Source organism: Narcine bancroftii, chromosome 1 (genome assembly GCF_036971445.1).
Source record: "Narcine bancroftii isolate sNarBan1 chromosome 1, sNarBan1.hap1, whole genome shotgun sequence".
Classification (NCBI taxonomy): Eukaryota; Metazoa; Chordata; class Chondrichthyes; order Torpediniformes; family Narcinidae; genus Narcine; species Narcine bancroftii.
This window is the reverse complement of record NC_091469.1, coordinates 133,519,823-133,547,571: the sequence shown is the minus strand read 5'-3', so window position 1 is coordinate 133,547,571 and position 27,749 is coordinate 133,519,823. Positions and strand designations below refer to the sequence as shown.

General features: G+C 39.1%; 1 protein-coding gene across 4 annotated transcripts in view; it reads right to left on the bottom strand.

Annotated features, from left to right (window-relative positions):
- LOC138764485 (uncharacterized) overlaps positions 1 to 27,749 on the bottom strand; it is a 153,982-nt gene that overhangs the window by 6,149 nt on the left and 120,084 nt on the right. For 3 of the 4 annotated variants that reach the window (XM_069940472.1, XM_069940492.1, XM_069940481.1), the window contains 8 exons: positions 26,722 to 26,969; positions 20,258 to 20,426; positions 17,835 to 18,036; positions 14,821 to 14,951; positions 11,224 to 11,396; positions 8,755 to 8,909; positions 5,891 to 6,097; positions 4,182 to 4,276 (listed from right to left, as the gene is read on the bottom strand). In XM_069940472.1, coding sequence (XP_069796573.1) covers positions 4,182 to 4,276; positions 5,891 to 6,097; positions 8,755 to 8,909; positions 11,224 to 11,396; positions 14,821 to 14,951; positions 17,835 to 18,036; positions 20,258 to 20,426; positions 26,722 to 26,969 — 1,380 coding nt within the window. The remainder of the gene's footprint in view (positions 1 to 4,181; positions 4,277 to 5,890; positions 6,098 to 8,754; positions 8,910 to 11,223; positions 11,397 to 14,820; positions 14,952 to 17,834; positions 18,037 to 20,257; positions 20,427 to 26,721; positions 26,970 to 27,749) is intronic. The other variant, XM_069940503.1, reaches the window with a different exon arrangement.

The following is a 27,749-nucleotide window of genomic DNA, read 5'->3' as shown; positions in this document are numbered from 1 at the left end:
TTCTATTAAAAATAAGCTTCCTTCTGTTTATGGAGGCGGGGGCCACATTATTTATATATATATATATATATATATATATATATATTACACACACACACTGTCAAGATGCCATAATCTACAAGTTATCAAAATGTTCCAAAGCTGCTCTTATTACCAGGAGCACTGAGAAATAGAACCTGAATAATTACACAGATATTGACAGAAATGTGACATACAGTTGTTGGACACCTGATCTGAAAAGCTAATAATGCATTTCTGAGTATTCCTGTACAATGACAGCTAATTTAATCAATGTTCACCATTGTGTTCAAGAGGGATTACTTTGCTAAAAACAATTTGTAAATAGCGTATAAAATTACATAATTAAGTCGTTCAATAGAATTATTTGACATGCGTATCCTATTATTAATATTCAAGATCATGTTGCAAATTCTATTTGGAGAAATGCTTATCAAAGTAAACCGAAATACTTATTCATTGTGCACAGCCATAGCTGCTCACACAGAACTTCATCAATCATGCTCCATTATAAACTGAAGTTTCCCACAATTAACCAACACTCAATATTCCTGATGTGATTTTTCATAGATTCTGCTGTGTGGTTAAATAATGCTTTCAAATTCAGTTATGTGGGTAAAATGGATTCTTACAATGGCTGCAAAATCTTAATGATAGTATCACAGTAGAAGAAATTGTACAGCATGCCAGTTAAATGATCTTTTGAATGGAGTGATTTAATGTTTCACTGCAGGCCTTAGCTGAAGAATGTGGATTTCAATTAAATCCTTAAACCATTTCCATTTTCCAATTGTCTCTTTTTGAACATTCCCAGTGTGAATGAATTTAACACTGGTACATATTTCCAAACCACAGCATCCATTTCACAAAACCTAGAGCATTGTATTTTAAGCAACTTTAATGAATGAGGAACAATCCCTGCTGCTGGTCGTCTTCTAATATATGTGTTCAGTGAAAACGAGGAACAATCCCTGGTGCTACTTGTCTTGTAATGTGTGTTTACAACTGTTCCAATGTACGATGATGGAAATGTATGGGCGCCAACTCAAGATGGGAGGGACTTTGAATGGGTTTCCTTTTGTAAATAGTTTGAATAAAGTCTATTTTTAGTATTTTTTGGTTCTGCTTTATTTAGTCTCAATAAAGGGTCCTGACCATTTCTCCCTCTGGATCTGCGTGATCCACTTCTCTGTTCACTCAACTTCTTATGGTCTTTTCCAAAAATGAATTAAAAAAACATTCAAATCAATGCAGAACCTGTAAGAAGCAATAAAGACTTTTATGTCCCTTCTGATTTGAACCTATTTCAATTTATTTTTCTTTTATTGATATAAATTTGGTGAATGTTTGTTTATTTTCTTTCAGTTAACTTGTAAACAGTAACACAAAAAAGGGTGGTTCATTGAAGAAGAATGGTTAAATCTTGGGTAGGGCTCTGGGTTGGGTGCTTCCTGAAGCTTCAAGCTTCAATCTTTGCCAGGTGGTTTGCATGATGATTGACATCTGACTGTTGTCAACACCTTTTGTGTCAATTTCCAGATGTACTATTTATAACATTGGTGATTTGAATGCACCCCTATTGGAAAGAAGCAATGGACAACCCAATTCAGCAAGTCTAATGCCGATCCATGAAATTACAGAAACAAAATACATTGTAAAAGATGCCAAAACATTACATGTCTTTGCACCATAGAAGTGCTGGGTAACTACCCATCTGCTCCAGACCCTTGACATTCAATGATGTTACCTTCACCAATACCCTAGGGGTCATCATTAATCATAACGTCAGCTAGTCTGGCTATATAAATGTGTGCCTACGAGAGGAGAACAGGTCAGGGCTGGGAATCCTGAGGGAACCAACACCACAAACCTTTCCTGCTATTAGCAAAACATAAAATCAGGAGTGCGACGAGTAGTCCCCACCTGGCTGAATGAGTGTAATGCAAACTCTCAAGAAATTCAAGACTGTCCAGGAATAAGCAGCCTTTTTGATTGAGGACACTATCAACCACCCTAAACATTCATTCCTTTCACCACTCACAGAGTAGCTGCTGGTCCATCTAGAAAATGTGATGCAGTTGCTCTTAAACCCACATCTTATCAAGAAGGACAAGAGCAGCAAGCTCATGGGAACTCCAAAATGACTTGGAAATATGAGCTGCGGCGGCTCTCTCACACAGCAAGTGAACCAGCTCCAGAAGTCGCGGGCGAGTCCGCAGCCAGCGGTGACTGGGAGGGCTCGGAGTGTGGGGCAGACCTTGGCCAAAAGCTGATGTCACTTCTGCCCTGCAAAGCACAGGGGTTGCTGGGAGCGAGTTCTTAAGCTCACACCGATTCAAACAATGAACAGTCAATTTGACCCTGCTCGACTCAGTATGTTGCTTTCACTCACTGAGATCAGCGTGACCACATAGCCATACCTTTTAATGCTGTTGAGTCAAAATCTGGAACTCCCTAACCTGAAGCACAGCAACCGTTTACAAATGCTGTTCACACTGCAACCTTAATGGAATTTAAGGATGGTCAATTAATGCCAGATTCTAAAAGACATATAAGTTATAGAAAAAAAGGTAATGAGCCATCTTATGAAATATTAGAATGTGTGTTCAAAAATATCTTAAGGAATGTTGGGAGATTTAGGGAAGGCCTGTAAGAGCTTAGGGCTTTGGGAAATAAAGAAATAGAGTTTCAATGGTTTGAAATGAGATGTGCAAGGGGCACAAGTATGTACACATACACATAGACTGTACATACACATAGACTGGAGATTATAGATTTAGAGATGGATGAAACTATAAAGGTATGTGAATATTGATAAGATGCAGGTGCCTTGGCCAGAATGTCCTGTTGATAGGAATACCTTGGCATTCAGTACAAAGAAATATTCCCAAGATCAAAATTTGTCACACCCGCTATAAATTGTGCCCGTTCTTTCATTGCCACTATAGCATTTCCACACTCGCTAAAATTTGTGACTTTTCCATTGTGTGCATTTTTTCATTGCTGCTATTATATTCCAACGCCTGCTATAAATTGCTGGTTTGACTTTCTCACGCCCGCTATTAATTGTGCGTGTTCTTTCAACATGTAAAAATATTCTCATATGATGCCAACATACAAATAATATGCATGGGGGTGCCTGGTTTGTAAAAAACATGATAGTTAAATTGCTGAATGGTTCACCAGTCTATTTAGTTTTCAATTTAAATCTTAAGTGTCAAAATCTCTGAAGATCTATCCTGGGGCCTCCATGAAGATTGCATCAACATGATTCATGATAACCCAGCGACTATATTTTGTGAGGAGTTTAAGAAGATTTGGAATGTCACTAAAGACTCTTGCAAATTTCTAACTGGTTACCTTACTGTCTGGTTTGGAGGTGTGTGATAGTACAGATCTATCACCAATGTATAGAGTGTATATAGTTACTGTATCTAGACTGTGCTTACAGCGATTGGCTGAGAGCTAAGCCACGCCTATTGTCTGGACCTTAAAGGGTTGTGTCCCTAGCCAGGTCGGATCATTCCGGACTGGTCGGCCACCTGTGAAGAGCTCCTGTCTTTTGCTAATAAAAGCCTTGGTTTGGATCAACAAGTCTTTGATTCTTTCGACGAGCTCTACAAGGTGCCAATGCACAGGGCAGGAAAAGACTACAGAGACTTGTGAAGTTGGCCAGTGCCATCATGGGCATCAGTCTGTGCTCCATTAAAGACATCAACCTGAGGCGCTGTCTTAAGAAAGCAGCCTCTATTCTCAAAGACCCTCATCACTGAGGCCATACACTGCTACCATCAGAAAACAGCTACAGGACCTTGAAGACGAGCACCCAACGGTACAAAACAGCTTCTTCCCTTGGCCATCAGATTTCTGAGTGAACAATAAACCACATACATGACATCATATTCTCTTCTTTTGCACTAATTTATTTTTTTAATGTAATTTATAGCAATATTTTCACCTGTCAATTTTGTGACTTGTTCATGACAATGAATTCTGATTCTAAGTCTGAAGAGCTGTTTTAACTTTGTAAAAGGGGTGGTTTCTTCGTGAACTTGTCTGTTAGCAGTACCCTGGCTCTATGCCAGGGGATATGGATGTAATGATCTCAATATCGTCAGCATCTTTCTGTCACTGAAAGCTAAAGAGTTGTTGAGCTACATTACCTGCTTACTTCCGCAACACCAAACACAATTCGGTCAGCAGTATTCGTTATGGCAATGCAACAGACATTTGGTTCATTTTTTAAACGTTTTCTAACCTGTATATAAAACACAATTTTTAAAAAGCTTATATAGCCAAATACATCGATTTTTGCAGAATAATCCATGAAAATATATTAATATTTATATGATAAAGACTTGTTTAACTACATATCAACAACTTTACTAAATATTTAAAGTTTTGATACTGTGTTCAAAAGAATACTTATGGTTGTATTTTCAAGTTCAAGTTTATTATCATCCGATTCTATAAGCGTAACTGGATTGGTCCTCTATTCAAAAACAAGCAAACACACATACATGCAAAGCACACATACAGGCAAATGATTCATATTCAGTGCATATATAAATGGTAGAGTCTCTGGGGATATGTATGAGCAGCTCATCATTTAAACACTCCAAGGAGACTCAAAAATTTGGGAGAACAATTAGATAAAGTGGTTAGGGAATTTTCTTTAGGATTGTGAATCATTGGATCAATATTCATTGGATGCTTTAAAAATGCTTCAGCAAAAAATGCCATGGAGTATTGTATAATCAATTGAGAGAGCTGATCAGACCTTGGTTATGGCTCATGGAAAGATCTGTTTCTTTACAAATGCACTTACGATTGTGTGGTTGTGTCTTTGGACCTGAAGCATGAACTGTTCCCCCCTTCATTGAAGATCTCTAATTAGGACCATTAGTGATATCTACTTTTTCCTTTCCTATGTATGCATCTCACTTCCAGAAACCTGAGTTTCAGAAACACACTCAAAACTTTCCTTTATTTCTTCCCCCACTCCATTCCAGTCTGGTGCTTCTGATGAGCATAGTACATCATAAGATCCAGCAATGTGAAGATTGGACGACCATTGTCATTGCCACCACAATGCAATAAAATCCCTGGTAGCTTCAATTCAAGCAACTGACAGCCTTAAGCAATTGGCAAAAAAAAAATCAAGGAAAATAAATGAAAAATTTTAAATAAATAAGAATAAAATCACAGGTAAAATACCCGTCTACAATTGTAAATGTTTTCTGAAGTAACACACAAATTATTTGTGAAGATGGGAGGAAATATTCAGCCAGCGGAGGGCCTGGGTCATGCTTTGCTCGTAGCAGCTGTGTGAAACAGCAATGGCGTCACCCAGGATGAAGAGCTGGTTGATGCCACTCACTGTTGGGGTAAGAGCCGCCTCGGTCAGAGGCTTTATCTATAAATTGGTGGGGGGGGGGGTTAATTATCTATAATGTTATTGTTCTTCTTTCAGGCGGCTCTGTGGAGGGGGAAGAACCTGCAGATGCGGTGGATGGTTAAATGTTTTCAAAGAATGTGAATGAAAATAAAGTAAAATGCTTTAAGGTTTATATATTCAAGCAAGTGAAGTTTGTTCAGTGCAAGTTGAGCATAGCATTTTTGTCTTTTGTCCTTTAAATTGTTTATTCTTAATGCAGGTGTATTAGTTAGATATTTTAAGAGTTAAGTCTCAAGCAACCAGAAAATACATTTATCTGGCATCTACCAATAGGAGCCAGATACTAGGGGTTTGATTGTAGTTGAAATGTCACACTCTGAAGAAATTTGCTTACCATTATTTCTAAAACTTGACAATCATGCCCTTCCTCTTACGCTGGATAACTACTACAACAAAATGAATGTTTTTTTTTACCTTGCCAGCTGACAAATCCCACAAAGTGACATAGCTAACTTTTTCCACTTCATTATAGTTTGACAGCACAAGATAGCTGCCGCTGTTCGTCAGAGCTGCACTGTGCAAGAACAGCATTGATGTTCTGTCTTCGAGGGTGTGTGTGTGAGACTCAGACTCCAAACTAAAGACAGCGAGATGGTGTGCAAAGTAGGAGCAGATGATTATCTGAAACAAAGACTACAGTAAATATATTGCTGTAAAATAGTTTCCCTTCTGTTCCTACATTGGAAATAACCCCTAATGGAGCGTTTTTTTTTAAAAAACAGATACAGCACAAGCTTTATGACCAATTAATCTACTAATTCTAAATGTCTTTGGAATGTGGGAGGAAACCAGAGCGCACAAAGGAAACCCACATGAACATGGGGAGAATGGTTCACCAAATTCAAACCTGGGTTGCTGGCCATATAATCTTCTCTTCTTTGGCTTGGCTTCACGGACGAAGATTTATGGAGGGGGTAAAATGTCCACGTCAGCTGCAGGCTCGTTGGTGGCTGACAAGTCCGATGCGGGACAGGCAGACACGGTTGCAGGGGAAAATTGGTTGGTTGGGGTTGGGTGTTGGGTTTTTCCTCCTTTGCCTTTTGTCAGTGAGGTGGGCTCTGCGGTCTTCTTCAAAGGAGGTTACTGTGAGGCGCCAAGATGCACGGTTTGAGGCGATATCAGCCCACTGGCGGTGGTCAATGTGGCAGGCACCAAGTAATAGCATTGTGCTAACCACTAGTCTTAGAGTTTTTTGAGTAAAGCAAAATCTTTAGTTCTTTGATTGTCAGTGCCCTTTGATTTTTTTTTCAATCTGCAAATTGCAGATTGCACCACTGCCTGGTACGGAGGCACCAATTCTCAGGACAAGAATAAACTTCAGGAGGTTGTTAGCTCAGTCTGCGACATCACGGGCACCAGACTTCACTCCATGAGACAGTGCCTTAAAAAAAATCGGCCTCTATCCTCAAAGATCCCCACCGCCAGGCCCCATCCTCTTCACTCTGCTACCATCGGGAAAAAGGTACAGGAGCCTAAAGACAACACTCAGCGGCACAAGGGCAGCCTCTTCCCCACTGCCATCAGATTCCTGAATAATCAGTGAACCAAAGACACGGCCTTACTTTTCGTGCAGTATTATTATTTTTTTAATATTTATAGTAATGTTGTAAAATGGTTATAATATGAATGTTTGCACTTTGACGCTGCTGTAAAACACCGAACTTCATGACTTGTCCGTGACAATACTGATTCTGAATTGGTAACCCTAATCCTAACCAGTTTGGTGCTAAGTCCCCTGATGGGAATCCAATTGATCAGTTTTGATTGCCTCGTTACAGGAAGAATGCGGAAGGTGCAGTGGAGATTTACCAGGATGCAGCCTGGATGAGAGAACGTGACTTGTGAGGAAAGGTTGAGCAATCTAAGGCTCCCTTTTGAGTGTCAGAGGATGAGAGGCGACATCATAGAGGCGTATACAATTATAAGAGGCATGGATAGGGTGGACAGCCAGCACCTTTTCCTCAAGTGTTAATGGTCAATACCAAAGGACATCTATTTAAGGTGAGTGGAGGAAAGTTTAGCGGAAGTGTCTGAAGTTGGTTTTTAAAACAGAGACTGGTGGCTGCCTGGAATGGATGGTGGTGGAGGCTGGTGCAATAGTGACATTTAAAAGACTCAGACGGGCACAAGGATGTAAGAAAAATGGAGGGTTATAGACAATGAGGAAGGGGAAGATGAGATTAATGCAGAGTAGGTTCATATAGATCAGCCGCACATCGTGGACTGACGGGGCTGTGTTGTGCGGTATTGTTCTATGATCTATGCTCTAAGCAAAAGTTTCACCAAGAAGGAATTGTGTCCCTGGACTGTAAGAAGGGATGAGGTAAAAGAGTAGTTACTGCATCTCCTCCAATTGCATTGGTAAGCACTTCTATATTGGGAATAGTTGGAGGGGATGCAACAGCAGACCAGAGGATGGTCCTTTCAGAATGCCAAAAGGGGAGTGGATGTCACTGAAAGCGACATTAATATTTAAGGATGATCTGAAGAATCAAGAGGCCGGTGGGATGGGAAGTGAGCTCCATCCTTGATGTGGTCAAGGGGGCAGAAACACAGGAAGTAAATGAGACATGGGTAAGGCCTCCCTCTACTCAAATAGGACGGCTTTGAGAAAGAATAAGTCAGTGCTGTTGCAGGGAGAGATCAAGAGCATTAATGCAATGACTCAAAGCGCTAAGCGGGGATTTCAGGATGTGCCGAGAACAAGGTCACGTGAACCTTCTTCTATTTGCCATTTATCCATTTTATAAAAGAACATCCATTCTAAAACTAACTCTTTCAGTTCTGATGAAGGATCTTCATCCTAAAGGTTTAGCTCAGTTTCTCTCTGCATAGAACGTTGCCTGGACCTGCTATTTCAGATTTCCAGCATTGTAGTTATCTGATTTTCAGTAAATCTGGATAGGCAATCATCTCTCTGAGGTGTAAAGGATAAAGGGTAAAGGTTCCATTATTGTCATGTCATACTACATTTAGAATGTAACATACACAAAATTCTTTAACTTTTGTCCACCGTAAGGCGGACGGAGAGTCGCCACTTTGTCCAGCGCCCCTCGCAGAGACCTACAGCACCTGGTGTTCCCAGGTGGTCTCCCCTCCATGTACTGAGCCTGCTTAGCTTCCGAGATCAGGCTTATTCAGGCTATTAGGCTTTCGTATTCATTGATCTTCAGCTGAATTTGTCTCAGGGGATGGGATCCTGCATAGAAGCTACAGATTTGGATGGTGCAACAGTGTTTCACTTGGGTGAGCACACATTGTTGTTTTGAGCTTCTCACCTTCTCATCCCCGCTCAGCAGATACTGATCAATAGGGTTGGACTTCTCTTTATAGAACTGCTGTAATATTGTGATTTCCTGTTCCACGTCCTTTTCTAGCCTTCTCTTCCGTGCAGTCTTGGTTTCATTACGTTTTTCCCAGGGGGTCATAAATGCTGAAATCAAACAGGTTCGTTAAATCAGGAATACACAATTTGGAAAACAAATGCATGCTGATTGCTTTCTAGTAAACAAGTCTACAAATTCTGTGATCATAGTGCAAGACACAAAAGTGCAAGAGAAACTCAGTAAGCAACATTTCGGGCCCGAACTCTTCTGTCAAGGTATGAGCAAAGAGCAGGCAGTGCCTGATTAAAATAATGTGGGATGAGGAGAGGAGAAGTGGGAAGGGGCAGAGAGAGGGTGCACAGGCCAACAGGCAAGAGGTGATACATATATATGGGTGGGAGGGTAGAAGAGGAAAAAAAGCTGAGGTGAAAGGGGAGGAGGTTATTGTTTTCTGCGCAACCAGACTTAATTGAAAGAAACTTTGGTTTCAGTGCTGCCGAAGAGGTCCTCTCATCCGCTGTTGATTCCTGTTGAGGTTCCTCCTTCATCTCCTCTCACTGCCTTTCATGTATAGTAACTCCTAAGCGAGTTAATGGTTGCCAAAATGAAGATTTTTCAATGAGAATCTACCCATTTTAATAAAGGAAAATGTAAGGAACAAGATTGGGATTTTAAGGGGAATTTGAGGGCAAAATTGTATTTTTTTTAAACACAGGGTGTAGTTGTTACCTGGAATGGATTGCCAGAGGAGGTGGTTGAATCAGACAGAAATCAGCATGTTTAAGAGACATTTGGACAAGAACTTGAATAAGCAAGGCATATTAAGATATGGACGTAATGCAGGCAAAGGCAATTGGTACACGTGGTCACAAAAGGTTGGCATGAACGTGCTGGGCAATAGGGCCACTCTCTGTGACTCAGTGACTACTTCATTAAATTTCAACCACTAATCTCAAATCCTCCCTTTCATTTTGTGTCCAAACACCTTTCTGTGTCAGATTTGAATATATGTGTCTGTTAAAAAAAATTCTCAGCAATCTTTTATCCTTTGACCGCGTTTGTTAGATTGTAGGAATGTTCACAAATGCCCTCATATAGTTCACCCTACCTTGATTGTTTGCGTAACTGAACTAATAATGAGCAGCTTCCACCCTTACTCCAATAAGAATATTGGAATTATATTTACCATTGGACTCTTCAAAAATTAGAAATGAACTTGACTACTATTTTCTTTTAATTTCCAATACTTGCTGATATAGAATTTTACAGGTGAAGCAGATGGAGGAGCTCATGTCCTTTCGTGAAGAGGTTTTGGGTTCTAGCTCTGGTGCAGATGCTCGAGCACATAGATGGGCAGGTGCTCCAGTGCAGAATAGAGGAGGTAATGCATTGTTGGAGGTGTTGTCTTTCATATGAGCCATTAACTTGAGGCTCTCGCGGATGGATGTCACGGATTTCATGTCACTGCATGAAAAAGGGAATTATTCCCTGTGTCCTGGACAATATGTATTTCAACATATATAGATTATCTAATCATTATAACATTGATAATTGTGGAAAATTATTTTATTTAAACTCTCTGCTATTTTCTTCATAGTTCAACCTAGTTCACACCTGTAAGATACTTGTCAAAGAGACTGTAGAAGAGCATTTTCTCCAATCATTTTCCACAGCAGGTACACAAAAAATTGCCTCAGAAAATCTATGGTTAATTATTCTTAATATTCCATCTCATCCAAACAAATCCCTCATTCAGTTCCTTTCTCAAATAATACCACATTGTCTACTTATCCGAGATTATCATTCCAAATATACCGTAACATAGAAAAATAATCTGTATAAAACATCTGTATTCACAAATTGTGGGCTTATGGTGTAAACGGAACAACCCATTTAAAAAATGTACCGGGGGTTGTAGGTCATTCGCGTGTAATTGGACAGCACAGGCTCGTGGACCAAAAGAGCCTGTTACCATATTGTATATCTAATTAAAATTTTTAATGTACATATTTATAACTCACACTCATTCAGTATTCCCTCCCTGAATGAAAATGAGTTGAATATCCTTTAAACAAAATTCCATTCATGCAGTAGTATTGAATCAGCTTAAAATTTACAAACTGCTTCCAATATTTACCATAATTATACAAAAGGAACATTTCAAAATTCTTCACTTTAGTTTGTAAGAGGGCCCAACATGCCACATTGAAAGCAGGCCTTTTTTCCAGGGTTCAAATCCGGAACTGTCTGTAAGGAGTTTGCATGTTCTCCCCATGTCTGTGAGGGTTTCCTCCAGGTGCTCCGATTTCCTCCCACCGTTCAAAACGTACTGGGGGTGTAGTTCAATTGGAGGGGTGTGTTACATGCAGTATGTCTAAAAAAAGACATCTAAACTCACAGCACCACTTAGAATACTCTTACCTTCTGAACCACTTGACACTCCTCCCTTTTTCCTCTTGGTCAGAAGGTTATTGTAGAACTCATCCTTTGAGTGAGAATGAAAGCCATTTAACAAGGAAAGTTGGTCTTTATACGTAGGCCGCATTCGTTCTTTTATAACGCCAGTCTTCAGGTTCCAGATAACAAGGTGATCTCTTTCCACAAGCAAAAAAAATCATTATTCTTCCATTTTATTCATAAATAATCATTTTTTAATAGTTTTGTTTCCATAAGATACAAAAATATGCATCTTGGATAATTGGCAACAGTTGCGAAGGGAATTGGCATTTAGCAGCAAATTGCAGCTCAGATAATCTTGGATCATCAAACAAAGAAGCACCAAACAGCCAGCTCAGATGGGAACATCTGATCTGCCCTGCTGCTGGATCTAAAACAGAATGAATCAAAGCAGATCCCTGGGCAGAATTGTCGAATACTAGAGGATATAAATTTAAGGTCGGTGGAGAGGGAAAGACGTGTGATGCAAGGTTTTTAAAAAGAGAATGGTAGGTTCCTGTAGTGCGCTGACATGAAGGAGGAAGTGAAAGCAGATATGACAGCAACACTGATGACGGACACTAGAACAGGAAGGGAAGGGAGGGGTGGAGACACAGGATTTGTTCAATTTGGCATCTCGTTTGGTGAGAACATGGTGGGTTAAAGGACCTTCGGTCCCTGCACTTCTCTATGTTCCATGTGTATGCACAAAACTGGGCGACCATGAGATGCCATGGACCCGCACCACCACTGCAGTCTCAAAGCCCAGCAGATGCATCACTCTACCAATGTTATCATGATTCGAGCAGGAAGGCAGAAGAGCCGGTTAAGAGCAGCAAAGGCATAACAAAAAATGCCTAATACTGATCCTGATGAAGCTGCAACTTGCACGTGAAACAGAAAAAGTAGCAATACACAGCGTTACACAATCTCTCAACCAATGGATCAGATCAGAGCTCTGCAGTCCTGTCACATCTGCTTAGAAATGCCAGCAGGCAGTGGAGGAGGAGTATATGCTCATTCTCACCATGAGCAGGCTCCACCATGTGAATGGGAGAGATAAGTTACGTTTAGTCAGAAATGTCAAATGAGCTTGGCTTCCTCCCGAGATTCCCACCAAGACAGAAGCCAGTCTTCAGCCAATTTGATCCATTTCAAGGGGATGGCACCAGACCATTTAGCTGTTTCATCAATGACTCTCCTTCTATCCGAAGATCAGAAGTGGGCACTGGGCAATATTTAATTCCCTTCGCAAATCCTCAGTGAATGAAGCAGCTATGCCTGGACAGTGTTCAGGCATAGGCTTGACAAGTGGGAAATCAAACTATCTATCTTCTAAAAAAGGGTGTAGCGGTTGGGACAATGCTATTACAGCACCAGTGACCCAGGTTCAAATCTAGTGCCGTCCGTAAGGAGTTTGCATGTTCTTGACTGTGTGTGTTTCGTCTGAGTGCTCCATTTCCCTCCCTCTGTTCAAAATGGAGCTGGGCAGCGGGACCAATACGGGGACTGACAGCGGTAGTTGCTTTCACAAAATGTTTTCTGTTTAGCTAAGCTGCATCTCTTCCTGCGGATCGTATGATTGCTTTTCTTACACTAATGGCTAGAAGATCTATACTATTGAATTGGAAAGAGGTTAATCCTCCCACTGTTTTCCAATGGTTTACCCAAACTATACTATGTTTAAATTTAGAGAAAATTAGAAACTCTGTCTATGAATCCCCTTCTAAGTTTGAGTTAACCTGGCGACCATTTATTCAATATTTTCATTTGTGGTGAGTTGATCTGGCTCTGTTTTCTTTCTATGATTATGTATGATAATTGGGCTGTAAGATGAGATCAGAGTGATCGGCATGGTTTAGCTATATCTGTAGGTTTTTTTTTTAAGTTTTTTTAATTCAGATTTGTTTTTTCTTCTTTTTTGGGGTTTTTTTTTCTCTTTTTTCATATATTGTTATTAATTATATCTTTTTTTAGAGATAGTTCACACCCTAAACTGATCTAAATTTTTTTTTTAATGATATATTTTTATTCTGTAATATTATTGTTTAATATCTCTGTATTAATTCATTACTTACTATGTATTTTTTATATCTCTTTGAACTGTATGTGTTTATAAATTATAATAATAATAAAAAGATTGAAAAAGAAAAGAAAGCTAAGCTGCTTTTGTTTTTTCTGGTATTAATATTAAAAAAGATTTTTCAAGTTGTCCTAGTTGCATGTTTTGTCCAAGTTTTATTTCTGCTATACTGTAGCTACATATTTCAATAGCATTAAATGCTTGCCTGTATATAGACTAAAAAATTTATTAATATTCTCTGCTGAAATGGGGGTGGGTGGGGTCTTATAGGCCTTCAAATATAGTATTTTCTCTCACATGCTCCAACATTGCTGCCATCTACTTACACCAAGTGGCCAACTAATCCACCAGCCATTTACACAGTGGCATGGCCACAAATTTAACATATACTCTAATCTAGCTCCAAGATTCTAGGATAAAAACAACCTTAAAATCCATTCTGAGAAGTTGGTTATGCGTTGGCAAATATTCATGGTTGTACAGGCATTTGTGAGGCCACACTTTAACTACTGTTTTTAGTTCTAGTCACCCAGCCATTGGAAGGATATCAGTTAGTTGGAAGGGATGCTGAGGACATTCACCAAGGACTGGAGGGCCCGGGTTATAGGGAGAGGTGGTATATGCTGTGGAAGGTAAGAGGATGAATGATGACCTTATAGAGGGTTATAAAAGCATGATGGACATGGATAGAGTGAATGCCCACAGATTTTCTTCCCCCCAGGGTAGGCAATTCTAGGACCACATTTAATACCAAAGACGAAAAATTCAAGATGGACCAGAGAAGCAACTTATTCATTCAAAGGCTAATACGTGGAATGAGCTGCCAGAGGAAGCTATAAAAGTGATAGAATTACAACATTAAAAAGAACTTTTGGACAGATACACGGAGAGGAAGAGTTTTAAAGGATACAGACCAAATACAGGCAAATAGGACTGGCAAAGAATGACAACTTGTCTGGCATGGATGAGTTGAGCAAGGGACATTTTCCCTGCATGGTGGCTCTAACAGTATGCACAACATGCATTAGATGGCAATAAATATCTAAAGCTTCTCTATTGATGCAGGATGGAGTCAATCTACTTTCAAATATTTGTTGTGAGGTATTCTTATTAGTAATAATCTTGGTCCCCTTTGCCTGGAATTTAAGCAATAAAGGAAAGTAAATGCAAATCTTCAGGACTTCTTTCACAGTAAGTGTGAACTCATATCCGATGGAGCATCAAAACAAAAAGGAAATACATTGTCTGGGTAAAACAATGGAAATGAGGAAGATGAAAGCTGAATCTCCTCTCACTGAATCTAATTACTAATGCATTACCTTAAAAAATATGTCATTCACTCTTGTATTTTTGCTGCACAAATAGTTCCAAAGCATTCACATAATAAGTTCCAATTCAGTGAGGCTAACTGATCATTACATTTTTCCCATTATAACTCTGATGAGAAGAATGCTAATATTGTCAGTCTTTAATTGTATTTGTCATAAGTGTATCCTTACCTGTACTCAGATAACCCAAGGAGCAGATTGCCTGCCAGAATTCTGTATTCATGTTTAGGACAAGGGATAATGTACAGGCCAGTCAACTTTGTGGTGTATTTTTTCTTTAGAAGATCATACATCAACAGAGCCTAAACACAAAGCAAAGATTCAAAATTCATGATTCAAGATTCAATTTATTGTCTTAGTAATAAAACAGTGTCCTCTTACATGAAATTCCCTTTTGCCTGCTGCAAGGCAGACAGATTCGCCACTGGCAGAAATTGCCTGAAGCGCCTCTTACAGTCTGAGAAAGAGAAGCAAAAGAGAGTCCCCTTAGAGTCACCAAGTGTCTGTGGATTCGCCTCCAGTGCTTCTGCAGCCTCCGAGAATCCAGTCCAAACCATTGGCAACCCGAGCTCCAGATCCGAACCTCCGACACGGTTAGGGACCCTTCAGTGCCCTCGCCACTTACTCGTGCCTCGGTTTTGAGACCTGGTGCGAACCAGTCTCCAGCAGTCCACAGCCTGGTGCAAGTCTCCAGCAGCCCACCGCAGATCCCCCTCACAGGTCCACCTCCGTGGTCACAGTCCCGTGCTTTTTCTTCTCAGTCTTCCTGTTTTTTTGGTGCCCTGCTCTAGTCTTCCACTCTCCGGAGTCTCCAGCTTCTCATGGTTGCTGTTGATTGATAGGCACCGCCATCTTGGGCTCAGACCCCGATCTCACATAAAAACCCAAAAAAAAAGCCACCGACGGCTCCCTCAGTGGGCTGCTCAACACCCGTGCAGAGCTGACGGCAGTCAACTGGGTGGCTGGGCCCTGTAGGGCTGCTGCTACAGTGGCTCTGGCAGCGCTGCCGTCCCTTCTCAAAGGATAATAAAGTAACAAAAAGAAATGCTGGAAATCAGAAAAATATAGAAAATAATGAAAATAGTAAGTTTGGTCAAGCTAAAATTTGGAGAAAGAGAGCAAATGTTTCAATAATCTACCATCTGTATATGTAAAAGGAGTTTGGTAGGAATAATTGCAGAGGATAGCAGTGTACTCATTGTGGCGAGGTCTGGGAACAATGGGATAGTCTCCTCAATAGGAGGATAATGGGATTCAACAAAGACTGAGATTTACACAAGCAGCTTTTATGTGGTGGAATGGCAAGATCAATTTGTGAATGATATGGTTGGGTACCTTAAAAAAAATCTCAACTTTTGAATAATCTTCGGGAGATGGCTCTGAGGGATGACCTCATAAAGAAGAAATTGACAGGAGCCTCTATAAATGCTTCATGAGTACACTCAATCATGAAATCTCATCTTTTTGGAGCTGAATAGGCTTCAAGATTCTGGATTGTCATAGTATTCAACACTAATTAATAAGGATAAATTATTAGGCAATTTTTTTTAACTAATTGGACCCTGGATTTCCTCACCTTCAGATCAAAATCAGTGAGGATTATTAAGAACATCTACTCCACAAAATCCAGAGAGAGCTGCATTCTTAGTCCCCTCTTTATTTGCTTTAAACCTATGATTATATGGTTCAGTATGATGGCAACGCCATCTACAAATTTGCGGATGATACCACGGCAAGTGGGTTGTATAATAAGGGGTGATGGAAAACTTAACTGAATGGGACACTAACCATAACCTCGCATTCAATGTCACCAAAACGAAGGAACTGAATGTTTGCTTCAGGAAGGGAAAACCAGAGGTATACAATCCAGTGATCACTGGGGAATCAGAGGTGGAGAAAATTAAAGTTCTTGGAAGTCACTATCTCGGAGCATCTTTCCTGGACCCAACACACTAATGGCATCATGAAGAAAGCCCATCAGCGCATCTACGGGTGTTTGCGGAGGTTTAGTATGACATCAGAAATACTGGCAAATTTCGATTGATTTGTAGTGGGAAGTGTGCTGATCAGCTCCATCACTGTCTGGTATGGGGACACAAATACTCCCGAACATAAAGCTCTGCAAAAGGTAGTGGACACAGCCAAGACATCACAGGCAAAACCCTCCCACCATTGAGAACATCTACTGGAAACACCAATGTCATAGAGCAGCAGTAATCATCAAGGATCCACACCCCGCAGCTCACACTCTGTTCTCGCTGCCATCAGGAAAGAGGTATGGGTACCACAAGACTCGCACCACCAGGTTCAGGAACCGCTGCTCCCCCTCCACCACCAGACACCTCAACAATAAACTCAATCAGAGACTCATTTAAGGACTCTTACTTGTGCACTTTATTAATTTTTCCTCTCTGTATTGCACAATTAGTTTGTTTACATTTCTTTATTTGTTTACATTTGAACAGTTTTTTTTTGCACTACCAAGAAGTGGAAAAAGGAGTCTCAGGGTTGTATGTGATGTGATGTATGTACTCTGACAATAAAACTGAAATCTGAATTTTAAATCTGAAGACAGGTTTTATTTATATTGCATATTCAATGAAGAAAATCGATCCAAATTTGACAACATTGCCACATTGGAAAGAGTTACTACCTATGACCAAATGCTTAGTCAATTTTGTCAATTTGTAAGGAACATCCTTTTCATATGAAGGTTTGGGATTTTATGATTTACACCCTGGTCCCAGTTTGGATAGAAACTGCATGGGATTGGGTAATGTAGGTTGACAGAAAGGAAGTAGCCTAGCAAAAGCAAGTATTGCTTTGTGCCAGTGTTTGCACAAACAATCTAGGCCACTTCTGTCCAGAGACCATCCATCAACCCTTCTTGATTAGGATTTCTATCTTCCAAACAATTACCACATTTCCCATAAGATAACCAAAGGATGGGAGAAATATGAATCCAATCAAAACCAAAGAAAACAGAATTCTGTATAAATTTGATAGTTTCCATACCTCTCTTCTAATTTTCATTTTGGACAGTCACTGCTTTTAGCATTTTAAATAACAACAAGTGAATCACATAAGCTCTAATATTTCACATAAGCTCTTATCTGAGTTGATCATCTTCATAATTTTGCTTTATCAACGAAGGACATAAAAGATCAAAGGGTTCATATAATTACCTGGAAAATAGGCCTCGGTGTTTCAGCATGAGTGGCAGTGCCCTTATCAGAAAGGATGTAGAGTTTTGTATCCCTTGCCAGTACAATGTCTGTACTGTCAACCAGGCCCCGCTCCACTTGGACTGCCTGCCCCTTATACTTGGATTTTCTTAAGTTCCAAATCGATATAATTTCTGAATTTAAGCTCCTACATACAGCATAACTGGAAAAAGTAACAGATCGAAATATGAAATTCAAAATGAATAAACCTTTTTTTGTTGCTAAAACATTTTTTTTATCCCTTTTTAAAAAATAGTTGGAGTGTGATTTAATGTTGGTTCCTAGAGGTAGGAATTGGAAGTAGATTCTTTTCTCCCCATCCTCTGGTCAAGTACATATTCTCAAATATTTATGCAGTTTCTGTAGATTTGTAGATTTCTGTAGACTGAAATGCATGTTGTATCCAGTTTTTGTGAACATACTAGTAGTAAGTATTAGCAAAGTCAGGCCACGTATGATCAGAAGCAATATTTGACTACTTTGTCGCCACACACTCAGTAGTCATTGAAATTTGGCCGGCACATTTAGCGCAATGCTATTACAGCACCAATGGCCAGGGTTCAAATCAGTGCTACTGTAAAGAGCTTGTACATTCTCCACGTGACCTGTATTGGCTTTCCCTGGTTGCTCCGGTTTCCTCCCACCCTCCCTAAACCATACGGGTTTCATAGGTCACTTGGGTATAATTGGGCGGTGTGGGTTTCAATGCTGGAATCAGGTTCTAACATATTGTTAAAAAAAATGCTACAGGCATGGAAATCTGAAGTAAAAACAGAGAAGCTGGACAAACTCAACACATCAAGCAGCATCTGTGGAAAGAGAAACAGTTAACGATTCAAATCAGGGAACCTTCATCAGAACTGAGGAAGAGAGAATCAGGCTAGGCTAGGAGGCAGGGAAGGTGGAGAATGACAAAGGAAATTTCTCCCATCACTTCGTGTTGGCAAAGTGTTGAAAATACCGTATAGCTTGAGTCATGATGTATGGACTGGACTAAACAAAAGGAAGGAAAAATAAAAAAAGGAATGGAAGGCAAAGTGGCCAGTACTGATACAAACTGAAAGAAAGCACAAGGTATCTATAATTGGAGAGTTCAATCTTGAGTTTTGCAATCCTCAACGTGTGGATCCTCGAGTTTGTGATGGGCCTTGTCATAAATGTGCAGAAGGCCACCAACAGATCAGATTGGAAGTGGGACAGCGCATTAAAGTGGCAGGCATCCAGAAGCACTGGGTCATTCCTGTGGACTGAGTGCAGGGGCTTCACAAATCACTCACACACATTCTGCATTAGGCTTTTCTAATATAGAGGGAGCCACATTGTGAACACCAAATGCAATGCACTAGATGGGAAGAAGAGCAAGTAAATTACTGGGAAATTAGCTCAAATGGTAGAGCACTCTCCTAGTATGCAAGAGGGAATGGGATCTTTGCCAACATTCTCAATTTGGACTTAGGGCGGCACAGTTAGCCGAGCGGTTCGAATCCGGCATTGTCTGTAAGGAGTTTATACATTCTACCTGTATTTGTGTGGGTTTCATCAGGGTGCTCTGGTTTCCTCCCACCCTCCAACAATGTATGGGAGTTAAGGGTTAATTGGGTGTAATTGGGTGGCATAGGCTTGTAGGCCGGAAGTGCCTATTACTGTGCTATTGGTCTAAATTTAAACTTAAATTGCTGCTTCACCTGGAAATACTGTTTGAAACCCTGGATGGTGAAAAGGGAGGAGGCGAATGGACAGGTGTGATGCGTCCAATTGTTGCATAAGAGGAGTGGTGGGGGGGGGGGGAGTATTGATAAAAAGGGATGTGTGAAGGGAGCAATCCCTTTGGGATGCTAAAAGGAAAGGAACGGAATATATGTCTGGTGGTGGAATCAATTTGGAGAAGACAACAATGGCAAAAGATGATTCGGAGATAAATACATGGTCAACATTCAGAAAACAGCAGAATATTTTTTTTAAACATGGCCTTTTTATAAGAACTTGTAGTGAGTACTTACAAAAGAGTACCATTCAGACAATAAGTCAAAACTGTGCAAGGCCAGAGCACCAATAGTTGGGTCAATGACTTGGGCTTTAAAAAGCAACATACAAGAGGTGAAAATGGATGGGAGAGGAATGCACTTTGTACCTATAAGAATATTCATCCAAACCTTGCCGAAAGGGAGTGTGGAATATGATCCTTCCACCAAAACATGATTATTACTAGTCAATAATTTTTTTGCAGTTTCCAGCAATTGTGCTTTGGTTCCCTCAGATTCATTGATTTTTCACTTTTTCATTTTCAATGGATGGAGAAACAAATCAATCAATAAATTATCCTTTGCAAAATAATTGAATTGTAATTTCATCAATGAATCCAATCCTAGACACTGATACCTCACCTGGGATTACTCTTCATAGGAGTGATGTCCACAATGCCTTCAGCATTCTTCATGTTATTTGTACTGATGGATAGTGATTGATCATTTATCCTTGAAGCTAAGTTCCACACTCGTAGAAAGTTCTCTCCACTACATATTGCCAGGCAAAAGTGCAGGTCAAGGCATGTCCCTGAAATATTGAGGTGACCATTGTTAATTTGAACATGCACTTCACAATATTTAATGAACTGTTTCCAACTGAAACTGATTTCCACACTCTCTTCCCTCACCTTCCCTTACCAATTCCCTCTTGCCATCAGGACTCATGCTGGGGTATGGCTCCATTGACAGGAGTTGTTTGCAACATCATTAAAATAGAGGACAGTTGTCTCTGACAGCCAACTAGACCTGTCTGATCTCTGCACACATTCACTGAGGGATGTGCATTGATTGATCTTTATTGATAATTATCAAGGTCTTCATAAATCTCCATGGATAATAATAAAATGTTTTCAGTTGGCTGAGCTATATACTTTAGCAAAGTCTTTTTAAAAGCCTTGATATTTTATTTGATATTATTGCAACCTTCCTAGAACATTCCAGTCAAATAAGGGGATTTCTGGCTGTCAGCGAGTATATTTATAAATTATTTAATGTTATCAAATAGTTTGCACATCAGGAAATTAACACTTCAATCCTAAAACTATATTTCTTTTAACCCATATCTTTAACAAATGTTTTAATACAGGCATATTACATTCCCACAATAAGTTCATATTCCACCTAAATATAAACTGGTGTACATCAACTTCAGAAATAAAAGTCATTTCTACCTTCGCCCAACTTGGGGTTTGATCAATATCCATCAATCTACTGACAAATTTCAACTGAGCAGCTTCATAATAATTTTGAAAGTGTGGTAACTGAAGTACACCTAATGCATATTTCCATGTAAGTTTATGCAAGGCTACTCGTGCTAATTTTCCCTTCCATAAAAATTTTTGCACCACTCTGTTCAAATCCTGAAAAAAGCCCTTTGAAAGTAAACATGGTATCGACTGAAATAGATATTGGATTCGAGGGAAAATATTCATTTTATTACAATTTACTCGACCAATTAACGTTAACGGAAAATCTTTCCATTTAATCAAATCCTTTTTAATAAAGGAACATAATTTATTTTATATAAAGACTGATAATCTGCATTTACTATTACTCCTAGATATTTAATTCTATCTGACCATTTTAATTTTATAATATTTTTATATTCTGAATAATCTCCTTCCCCAACTGGCAATATTTCACTCTTATCCCAGTTTACCTTATATCCAGATAACTCCCCAAATTTCAACAAACAATCTTGTAAATATTTCAAAGACTGCTCTGGGTCTGTCAAATACACCAACACATCATCTGCAAATAAATTAATCTCGTAAGCAACATCCGCAATTCTCATCCCTTTAATCTTATCACTCTGTCGTATTGAGAATTCAAACCCCATTAAATCATAATCAGCTTATTTCTTTTTCAATGTTCAATAATCATTTAAAGAGATGGAATTCTCAGGATATAAAGATAGTTCAGGATTGCTTTGAAGAAGGACAGTTTCTTTCCTTTAATTAATTGAGGGAGAAATTTGATATTTTTGTAAATTCTTTATTTGTGTATTATCAACTCAAGAGCTTTGATAAAAGATAATTATGGTAAAGAGATGAATTTACCTGAGTTGAAAAAATTTGAATCTTTGATTTCCTCTACACCAAAGAAAGGCTATATTTCGGATATGTACCAATTGTTACAAGAAAGTATGGATAAACCAGAATGGGAGAAATCTAGGACTAAATGGGAAAGTGATTTAACTTATATTAATCCCTCACGAGAATTGGGAAGTTAAGTGTCATGAAAGTGTAACTAAATTGACGAATGTAAGATATGGAATGGTCAATTATAATTCTTTTTACATCAATTATATTTGACTCCAGAGAAGTTGAAAAAATATGGGTTTAATAAGTCAGACTCTTGTTTTAGATGTGGATTATGAACCGTGTCGGACTTGTCAGCCACAAACGAGCCTGCAGCTGATGTGGACATTACCCCTCCATAAATTTTTGTCCGCGAAGCCAAGCCAAAGAGAGAGATGTACTGGAATGTTTTTACATGCTGTCTGGTCTTGTGTTAAAGTACAACCATTTTGGGAAGGAATTAGGTTGGTTTTGGAAAAATTATTTAAAATTAAATTACCATCAATTTTTTTGTTGGGCTATATGGTTTCTTTGAAGGGATTGGGGTTGGATAAATTTCAAATTGCATTTGTACGCTTAGTGTTGTCTGTAGCACGAAAATGTATAGCTAGTACTTGGAAAGATAATGTGGAGATTAATATAGCATGTTGGCATAATGAATTGAGAGCTTGTATTCTGTTGGAAAAAATTACATGTAACCTGCATGATAATTATTCCTTTTTTTTTGTTAAAATGTGGTCTTCCTATATGGAGTATATGAATTTGGAAATACTTTGAAATATTGTATATATTTTATGTTTTATTTTTATATTTGGCTCCCCTTAAAAGGGGGCTGGCTGAAGGGGTGGGAGGGTGGGGAGGGGTTTTTGTTTTTTTATAGATATATAAAAATTGATTTCTTTCTGTTGTTTGATTGTAAGCTGGTCAAAAATCTTTTTAAATAAAGTTTTAAAAAACGGAAATTAACACAATCTGGACAGGAGAAATTCATGGTTTTACAAATGGACTTTCTTGTGTGCAGGAAGTAAATAAGCTACAAGAAATCTTTAACAGGTAAGTACCGGGGAATACAACTACCTGCAATACCTTAAGAACATTTGTAATGAGCCTTTTGACCACTCGTGTCTGCACTCCTATTCATTGAGACCATGGTAGATCTTTTACCTCAATGCCCCTTTCCTGCACTATGCCCATAAACCTGGATTTCATGAATATCCAAATATCTATCAGTCTCTTTCTTGTCTGAGCAAATAAGCTTCAGGTTAAGGAGTTCATATTTAGTGTCTTGGGGTGAAAACAGTTTTTCACAGCTTGCTCCTAAATATATTTTGAAAACCATGACTCATGATTCCAGACAATTTACAATTTAAAATAAAATCATGGATAAAGTGAAAGCTCACAATCTTTTATTTTCCCAGGGTGGATGAGTAGAGCTCTTCATTCTCACCTTAAACTTTGCAGGTTTCAGCAATTGTTCTTTTGTTCCCTAAGACTCGCTGAGAACTTGCTGCAAGTTTGAGGTGAGAAGGGAGATATTTAAAAGGGACCTGGGGGGCAACTTTTTCACTCAGAAGGTGTTCCATATCTGGAACAAGCTGCCAAAGGAAGTTATAGAAGTAGGTACAATTCTGACATTCAAAAGGCATTTGGAGAGATATATGGATAGAAATGGTTTGGAAGTGCTAGAAAATGTTCTAGTCTTGGCCAGCATGGATAAGTGGACCAAAGGGACAGTTCTGTGTTATATCACAATGACTCCCAATTCAAGGAAACATCATCCTTGCATCTACCTTATAAAACCCTGTTAGAATTCATATATTTCGATGAAGCACCACTTGTTCTTCTAAATTCAAAACCATGAACCTAGTATCCTTAACCTGTCCTTAAAGGATAATCCCAATCCCCATCGCAGGAATCAATCTGGTGAACTTTCATTGCAATCCTTCTTGTGCAAATATATTCTCCTTTTGGTAAGGAAACAAATCCTGAACACAATCACTTGAAGTAAGATGATTTTACTTTTCTACTCAAATATTCTTGCCCACATATCATATACCCTCCTAGCTACTTGCTTTCATTGTTAAGAGGGGTAGAAAGAGATGGGTTGATATAGACCAGTTGAAACAGATGTGGTTGAAGCAAAGGGATTGAATGCAGAGGGGCTGAAACAGAGGGGTTGAAGCAGAGGGGCTGGAACACCAAAATAACTAATTCTGTCACCATATTTTTAAAAATAAAAGTTCAGTTTTTGTACTTTCCCTGCAGTGATGAATGAGCCTACATTTTTTACACATTATTTTCCACCTGCCATGTCCTTGCTCATTCATTTAGTCTTTCATATCCTCCTTGCAACCTACTCTGAGACCTAAGTAATATTGGACCCCTCATCTAAATCAGGTATAGATTGCAAGCAGCCAGAGTCCCAGCAATGATCTCTGCAGCATTCCACTGTCTACAGGTTCCCAATGAGTCATTTATTCCAACTCCCTGGTTTCAGTTTGAAAGCAAAACCTCAATCAATGCCAGGGCGATAAATTATTCTAATTTTGTGGAGCATCATATTAAAGGAGTCCAAAACATTCAAAGGCACAACATCAAGTACTTCCTCCTTATAAATTCTCTCAGTTCAAACCTCAAAAATCATTTATTTTTTCTTCCATAAACCCACATTATTTCCTGCTAATCCAATCTAAACTTGCCTGTTCGAGCACAGTGGGAACCAGTTCTCTTTATTTGTTACCCCAATAACTGGTTAGAATTTTACGAGGATGTTGGCCAGACTTGAAGAGTTGAGTTGTAGAGAATGGTTCAATAGGTTAGGACTTTATTCCCTGGAATGTCAGAGAGTGAGGGGAGATTTGATAGAGTAAATGCAAACAAGCTTCTTTCCATTGAGGATGGGTGAGACAAGAACATGGGTTAAGGCTGAAAGATGAAATGTTCAAGGGGAATATTAGGGGGAAATATCCTTAGTCAGAGAATGGAAAGAGTGGGGAATGAGGCACCAGCGGAAGTAGTGGATGTGCATTTGATTTTGACGTATAAGAGAAGATTAGATAGGTGCAATAAAATCACCATTATCCTGCATTTGATCAACTGGAAACTCAAATAACCAGAATTTTTTTTTGAGGAAATAAATAAAGTTCGAGTGACTGTTCCCATTTAAGTTACTTCATTAAAGTGAATGTTACATAAGTAAAGATTGCAATACTGATTTTTTTTTCAAATTACTTTACATTTTGCATTGCATTTTGACTTTTAAATGGTGTATTCTTAATGCAGTTGTATTAGTTATGCATTGTAAGAGCGAGTCTCAGTCAACTAGAAAATTTGCATATCTGGCATCTGCGATCGCTGTAGGGATAATGGGGATTTGACTGTACATGGATAGGAAGGGTTTGGAAAACTATGTTCCGGGTTAAGGTCGATGGGAATAAGTAGTTGGAAACATGAAAGACTGAAGATGCTGTGATTGTGTTCAAAACACAGAAATGCTGGAGGAACACAGACAGTCTTGCAATGTCCATAGAAGATAAAAAAAATTACTGAAATTTCAGGTCTGAGCCCTACTTCAAGGTAAATAGTTTGGCATGGACCAGATGATGTTGTAGTGTTCGATGGTTCTAAATGTAACTAGCCAGATAACAATCCAAAATAAGACAGGTATCTCTTTCTGAGCAGGCTATGCAGGGCTATTCACTACATTATGTTTTTGAAAACAGTCAATCACTCCAATGCCTCATCATTCAAATATTGAATGAGAAAGGAATATAGGGAAGATTGAAATGTTCTTCATAAATGGAGTCAATAAATTATTACTTAAAAATAATTCTTGCCATTCCCTCTATCTGTGCCCATCTTCATTTGTTGCATTTGATTTGGTTAAGATTTGGCCCCAGTTGTAAAGCCCATGAGGTTCCCAGTGAGTATCCTGGATGTTACTAGGGTTTGATGTCCCGAGTGAGGTGTGGGGGGTGGGTGGAGGAGAGTAAGGGAGTGGAGCTCCATCCACTAGCCTGCTCAATATATACCATTCTTTTCATGTGATCAAAAACTACCATGTTAATTGCAAAACAACAGGCAGGGTCCACACCAGTGGCTTTCAAACTCTTTTCCCCCCACTCACATACCACCATAAGTAATCCCTATGCTATTGGTGCTCTGTTATTAGTAAAGGATTACTTAAGGTGGTATGTGAGTAGAAAGAAAAAATCTGAATACCACTGTTTTAATCGTACCTAATTGACTCGTTATGTGCATGGTTTCATAACTCCAAAGGAAATGGGCCAATGGCAATTTTTCTCAAGCAAAATATTTCAGTTAAAATTGGATCTAGAGCAGTGATTCTCAACCATCCTTTCTCACTCACATATCACCTTAAGCAATTCCTTACTAATCACACAGCGCCTATGGCATAGGGAATATTTAAGATGGTATGTGAGTGGGAAGAAAAGGTTTGAAAACCTCTGGTCTACAGCAGCCACTCATCAAGGTGGCTCATCAACTCTGTCTTTGATAACCCTCTCTGTTCTTTCCTTGTTTAATCACAACATATAATTGATGTTGAATCTTGATGGTGGTGATGGTTGCCACCTCCTACAACAGATGTAAAACAAAATGCGAGGACATTTCCACTTGTTAGAAAATGTTCATTTCTCAATTTATTTTAATTTGTCAGGAGCCATCGATCTGGCATGATTTCTGAAAGGGCTGCTCAGTCATTGTTGGGGAGAGCTCACTTGCCTCCTATTGCTGTAGAGGAGAACTTGGCCAAGTGCTTGTGGTCTTCTGTCTCCAGGTTCCAGGAGATAATCTCTGAGATTCTTGTTTTAAGAGAGCAGCAGATTACCACAAGATGTGAACCCAAATCATTCACAGATAGAAAGGAAAGTTTATGATTACAACAGCCTTTTACTGTCCGGACATAAGCAAAAGTCTTCACTCCAAAAAGTTCAATGTGGAGTGTTTCACGCATCCTTGAGCATGGATACCTGAAATAACATTGCAGCAAAGAGTAAACAAACAGCAATAATGAACACAGTAGAGTGACCTCATTTAAAGAGAATTAAATACATCCATCCTATTCCATTTCAGAAATACAAATTTATGCATTTTGAATTCAGATTTTGGTTTTCAGCTCATTTGGAAATTGGTTGCAAGCCAGGAATTTGCAAATGCACATGAATGAATAGAGATTGATCATATTTTGATATCTATAAGATTGGGATCTTGCAAATGAAGTTAGGATAGATGCTAAGCCAGATCCACATAAAATTAAACATACAGCTATTCTGTAGTCACTAAATTTTATAAATTCATCTTTGGACTGGGAAAATGGAAAAAGCCTCTTCAGATATCACCCATAGAGAATAAATTTGGTGGATCCCTACCAAATATTAATATTGTCATTGGTGATTGAGATTTGCACCACATGAATTCAACTCTCCAAACAGGAGAGTTTGAAAAAAATGGAAGGAAAGGTCGTTTGACGTGAATGCCAGGAAGTGGCCAGATAAAATTCCAATATAATTCACAATGTGACCACATGGCCAAAGAATAAGAAAGAAAAAAAGAAGTGAACCGGTGTGGACTCGAAAGGCCAATATGGCCTGTTTCCGCTCCGTATATGGTTATATGGTTATATAAGTTTATACCTTTAAACCAATAAAAGAAATACCAATTTCACCTGGTAAACGTTCATGTGCCCCATAGCAGTGCGGTTTTCATCAGAAGATGATACCCAAGGATTGAGTGGGGGGAGGGATTAGGTT